General features: G+C 60.5%; 1 protein-coding gene across 2 annotated transcripts in view; it reads left to right on the plus strand.

Moving 5' to 3' along the window:
• The window catches only part of KAZALD1 (Kazal-type serine peptidase inhibitor domain 1), a 4735-nt gene extending 373 nt beyond the window's left edge, over nucleotides 1-4362 (plus strand). Inside the window, exons 2-6 of one of the 2 annotated variants that reach the window (XM_014549346.1) lie at nucleotides 124-1005; nucleotides 1414-1963; nucleotides 2971-3131; nucleotides 3217-3364; nucleotides 3541-4362. In XM_014549346.1, coding sequence (XP_014404832.1) covers nucleotides 1465-1963; nucleotides 2971-3131; nucleotides 3217-3364; nucleotides 3541-3635 — 903 coding nt within the window. In that variant the 5' untranslated portion in view covers nucleotides 124-1005; nucleotides 1414-1464 and the 3' untranslated portion in view covers nucleotides 3636-4362. The remainder of the gene's footprint in view (nucleotides 1-123; nucleotides 1006-1413; nucleotides 1964-2970; nucleotides 3132-3216; nucleotides 3365-3540) is intronic. The other variant, XM_014549347.1, reaches the window with a different exon arrangement.
• The last annotated feature ends 1068 nt before the right edge of the window (nucleotides 4363-5430 follow it).

Raw genomic sequence — 5430 nt, forward strand, 5'->3', positions numbered from 1 at the left:
GCTGGAGGCCGCAGACCCGCTCCGGACTTCGGGGTGGGTCTGGAGGCCCGGGCTCCAGTCGCTCCGCCCCGGCCAGGCCCTTCTGGGCGGAGCCTGACTAAATGCAGTCCCCTCCCCCTGCAGACCTCCGCGTTTGCCCCGGGAAACAGAACTTGAGCCTGGCTTCTGTAAACCGCCTGGGACCGCGGGGCGGGGCCTGCTCTCCTCCCTGTCCCTCGCCCCTAGTGCCACGGTGGCGGCTAGAGACCGTATGCTCCGGCCCTGCTAGCTTCGCAACCCTAACCTGTAATCCCGACCAGGGAGGCGCCCCGCCCACCTCTTCCTGCGGCCGCTAGTCGGCTGGAACCTCTAATCACCATGCTCATCCGCGCTCAAAACACCTGCCGGATGTAGGGAGGGAGGAGGAGGCCAGATGTGGGGAGGCTGATGTAAGCGCCCCGTCTCTGGTCGGCGCCTGGGTGAGGAAGCTGGACGGACAAGCCTTCAATCACCCCCGGGAAGCCGGTGTTGGGCTGCGGGGAGACGACGTTGCGAGGCCCTGCTCTATACAGGAGCCCCGACAGGCACCAGAACCTCTGCCCCCTGGACTGTAAAGTCAGATGGGACAGGGCCTGGCCGGCCAGCCCACTCTGCGAGCTTCGCAGCCACCCCTATGCCGCCCCCCACCCCACCCCACCCCCGGTCTCTGGCCGTCGCCCAGCTTTGGTGTCTGGTTACGGCTCCTCTGTTTTCACTGTGACTTTGGTCCAGGCCGAGGGAAGTGGCCCAGGAGGATCCCGTGCAGCCGCATAAACTTGGCCGCTTCAGAAGTAGGGGTTAGCTTGCGGGTGGGGAGGTGGGGTGCGACGTCTAGGGGCGGGGAGAGAGGCGGAGGAGCTGCTCTCGGAGTCCAAGTCCGTGGGCTCTCAGAGATCCTTCAGCCGGAGCAGTCTCCACCGCTTTATTTCCACTGTCTGCTCCTTTGGAAGCACTGGCTGCGCTGAAGGACTTAGTCCCGGACAGTAGGTGAGCGCTCTGGGCCCCAGGACACCCCCTCCCCCCCTTATTAATAACTCATTTCATGTTGGGGCCATCCATTCCCATCCAGTTCTAGGGCAGGAAGTTTCAGAGTTGGATGGTGTGTATTGGTGGTGCTGGTGTGTGGGGTGTGTGTGGGGGTGTGTGTGTGTACAGGCGTGCACGTGCACACCTGAGCTTTATCACCCCATCCTCTCACCGCTCCCTAATCCCCTCCCCCCCCAGAATAGCCCAATCAGTTACCACCCACTGTAACTGGATGACCCTTGTGCCTCGGCGTTGAGGGTCTACTTGACTCCAGGGTAGCAGTGGAGGGGGCAGTGCTAGAGTCAAACTTTGGTGCGAGGAACAGTGAGGTTGCGTCTGACCTCCTGACCTGGCTTCCCTCCCTGGCAGGGTGCACGAGCCCGCTGATGCCCCAAGTGCTCGCAGGGCTTCCAGCTAACCATGCCACAGCCGCTCGCCGCTGCCTTGGCGCTGCCCCTGCTACTGCTGGCGGCGCGGATGCCGCTCCCGACTGGTGCGAGGCCGTCGCCAGGCCCGGATTACTTGCGCCGCGGCTGGCTGCGGCTGCTGGCGGAGGGCGAGGGCTGCGCTCCCTGCGGGTCCGAGGAGTGTGCCGCGCCGCGGGGTTGTCTGGCCGGCCGGGTGCTCGACGCTTGCGGCTGCTGCTGGGAATGCGCCAACCTCGAGGGCCAGCTCTGCGACCTGGACCCCAGCGCCCACTTCTACGGGCGCTGCGGCGAGCAGCTCGAGTGCCGGCTGGACACAGGCGGTGACCTGAGCCGCGGGGAGGTGCCGGAGCCGCTGTGCGTCTGCCGCTCCCAGCACCCGCTCTGCGGCTCCGATGGCCGCACCTACTCGCAGATCTGCCGTCTGCAGGAGGCGGCCCTCGCTCGGCCCGAAGCCAACCTCACTGTGGTGCATCCAGGGCCCTGCGAATCGGGTAGGGTCTCCTACTCACTGGAGGCAGTTCTCCCTGACCCCCGACGGCATTTGTTCTTGGCCTGCGGGTCCGCTGAGGCCCACACGCCTGAAGGTTCCAGACCCACCTGCAGGGACCACGTCTCCGAGGGAGCAGACACATAGCCAATTGTTGGCCTCAAAACTGAGAAAGTGAAGCGACTCCCAGACTTCCCCCTAGACCGCTGGAGCCGGGCAGGGAGACAGGTTCCTGTGATGAAATCAGGTTTCATTTGCGCTAGTACAGCAAGCTGTATCCCAGGCTCCCCACCTCCCCATCCCAACCCCCCTCTGTGCTGAGGGATTAGTGGAGGAGGGGACACTTCTAACCCTCCCCCCATCCTAGGGAGCTCGGGGGCCATTCAAGTCTCAAGTTTTGTTTGGCGGCTTTAGTAACTTTCACTTCCGGAGCCCCTTTGATGGGTCTGACTGGTTGAGGCTGCCAGGAAAACAAACACCCTGTGGGGGTCCCAACACTTTCTCCAGCTCCAGGCTTTCTGCCTGCCGCCTGGATGGTTTCAGGTTCTCTGCTTTGCGGTCTGGACGCCTCTCCCACTCCCCCAGGGTGAGGTGGGGGAAGGGCAGCTTTTGGGGCCTTTGGCAACCAGACCTGGATAGAAAAAGGGGGGGGGGTGGAAGAGGGAAGTGTTGGTTACAAACACTGGGATGGGGGCCTAGAGGATGGAATGAGGACAGGGGAGCAATCGGGGACAGAGTGTGGCTGCCAAGCTGAGGTTTGTATGTGTGCATGTGTGTGTGTGTGCGTGCGCATGTGTGTTTGCGTGTGTGTGCTTGTTTGTGCATCTTGTTTGCACTCTTTGTGTACCTGCATCCACATTAGTGTGTGTGTCATGTTGTGTTCATGGAGGTGTATTTACCTCTGCACACATTGTGTCCCCCACAAACATGTTCACAATGGTTTGTATATATGGGATCCTTGCTGGGCTGGATGTTCCACCCTGTTCTCAGGCCTCCCACCTCCATCCCCAGAGCCCCAGATCGTGTTGCACCCCTACGACATTTGGAATGTGACGGGGAAGGATGTGATCTTTGGCTGTGAGGTGTTTGCCTACCCCATGGCCTCCATCGAGTGGAGGAAGGACGGCTTGGACATTCAGCTGCCAGGAGATGACCCCCACATCTCTGTGCAGGTAGGGCTAGGGAGCAGAGCTTCCCCAGGGGCAGCCCAGGGCCCACCTAGAAGGACCCTGCTGACTCCTCCTCCTCTGGTTGCAGTTTAGGGGTGGACCCCAGAGGTTTGAGGTGACAAGCTGGCTGCAGATTCAGGCTGTTCGTCCCAGTGATGAGGGCACCTACCGCTGCCTGGCCCGCAATGCCCTGGGCCAGGTGGAGGCCCCAGCTAGCCTGACTGTACTCACACCTGGTAAGGGGGAGGAGCCCTGGGTTCTGGAGGCAGGAGGGGATGGTGGTGGGTTCGGGCCCTTGAGTGTGTATGTGCATGTGAGTACACATGCAAGCATGGCTTTCTCAGACTGGGATACGTGGACACTGACAGCCCCTCTTTCCTGTTCTCTCTCCTTTGTCCACATGTGTTTGTAGACCAGCTGAACTCCACAGGCCTCCCCCAGCTACCATCCCAGCACCTGGTTCCTGAGGAAGAGGCTGAGAGTGAAGAGGGCGAGGATTACTACTAGGTCCGAAGCCCTGGCCCTTGGGGGTGGGTGAGTGGGGATCGTGTTCATCCCTGCTCTTGAAAAGATCTGGAAAGGGGGAGCAGGGCCCCTTCACATGATTGCTTTAATGCCTTTACTGGGGGAGACATGATAGTGGTGGAGAGTAGACAAAAATTGGAGAAGGGTAAGGAGAGAGGCAGAGACTAGGGAATAGGGTGATGGGATGCAAAGAAGCCCATGCAGGAGATACATGGGCCAACGAGGGAGAAGCAACAGCTGCCTGCTGGTCCCTAGGCGGGTGGAGGGTGGGGTGGGGTGGGGGAGAGAGGAGCAGTCACAGAAAGGTGTAGACAACAGGTTCCTCCCTTGCTCTCCAGCAGCCCTTCCTTCAGCCCTGCTCAGCCAGTCTTCCTAACTGCCCTTCTGCACAGCTCCTCCTGTTATTTTCCTAGTCCCTCATCTCTGCCTTGCCTCAGGTAGCTCTTTCTCAGAACTAACCTAGACATTTCCCCCTCTCCTAAGTCCCATTGCACTCACTAACTGCGGTCCTTTCTGCTGTTCACCATCTGCTGTCCAGCAGAGCACAATGGAGCATGGTTTAGTTTAGTGCAGAAAGAGGGGCATTTGGTCATGTCTGATTTCTCCTGTCATTCCGAAAACTCCGTATCTTACACCACTTTATATTGGACAATGCCTAGCACAGGACCAGGCACAGTAAGCATACAATAAAGACGTATGAACAAGCTGAGACACACAGATGGTTTATGCAGATGTGCACACAAAGACTGAATTTCCTGGTAGTAAGACTCTGGTTTCCCGAAGCTGTGGGTCCTGCTCTGTAAGCACGTGTCTGCCAGATGTACAGGGAGGATGCTGGAGCTGGGGCCCACCCTGGCCTCTAGGAGGCGAGGCTGGAGCCGCCTGGGTGGAGGAGGGCATTCCCCCAGGCTGAACTCCGTTGGGGCTGGTCTAGAGAGAGACTGCCTGCCCCTCTGTCTATCTCACTCTGGTCTCCCCAGGCAGAATGGGGAGGCAGGTCTCTGTGAGTAGTACCCAATATGAAAGCAAGAACTGGGTGGAGGAGAAGTTTGGCTAAATGCAGGGGCCACACCCTAGGGGAACCCACCCTTTCCTTACTGAACACAAAGTCATGGTAAGCTGACTTCCTCATCGACCCCAAATCTGACCTTTCTGGCCCAGGGTCCCCCTTGGAAGCAGACTCTCTCACTCCCCAAGTCTCTCTCTACACTCCCCGTACCTGGGCGAGGGACGCTGGCGAGGCGGTGTTTAAGGACTAAGTGAAGAAGATGAAAGCTTAGTTCTGGAGCCACATAGGATGGCGGCGGCCTGCTGTGCGCCTGGGCTACGCCCGGAGCTTGGCGCCACCGCGGGAGGGATCGCAGTTAGTTCGGTGTCTGAGCTTGTCCTCTGGGGCCCCACGCAGGAGCCCTGCCTCTCGAGAGGGGCGTGGCCCGGAACCCCAACCCCAGGGCTTGGCCGCCCCTCTCAGAACAGCAAGGCTCCTCCCGAAGTTAAACCGCGGGACAGCTCTTGTGGCCTGGCCGGGAGCCCCGCGGCTCCAGAGCTGCGCTCAGCAACATACTTGGGGTGAATCCGAGGCGACCGCGGAAGCAGGAGCAGGGATGTGAGCCGTGTGGTCGGGGAGAAGGGGGTCTGCTCGGCGCTGAAAGAGGGGCCGCTGCCTGGGAATTCCCCCCTGGCTTGTGCTTGGTGACGGGGGACTCCGGCCTAGCAGGGCTCGAAGGCGCCCCCTGGAGGGCTCGTCGATCCTATCGCGCCCACCTGCAGAGCAGAG

This window comes from Myotis brandtii, unplaced genomic scaffold, assembly GCF_000412655.1.
Source record: "Myotis brandtii unplaced genomic scaffold, ASM41265v1 scaffold5474, whole genome shotgun sequence".
In the NCBI taxonomy this organism is placed as follows: domain Eukaryota; kingdom Metazoa; phylum Chordata; class Mammalia; order Chiroptera; family Vespertilionidae; genus Myotis; species Myotis brandtii.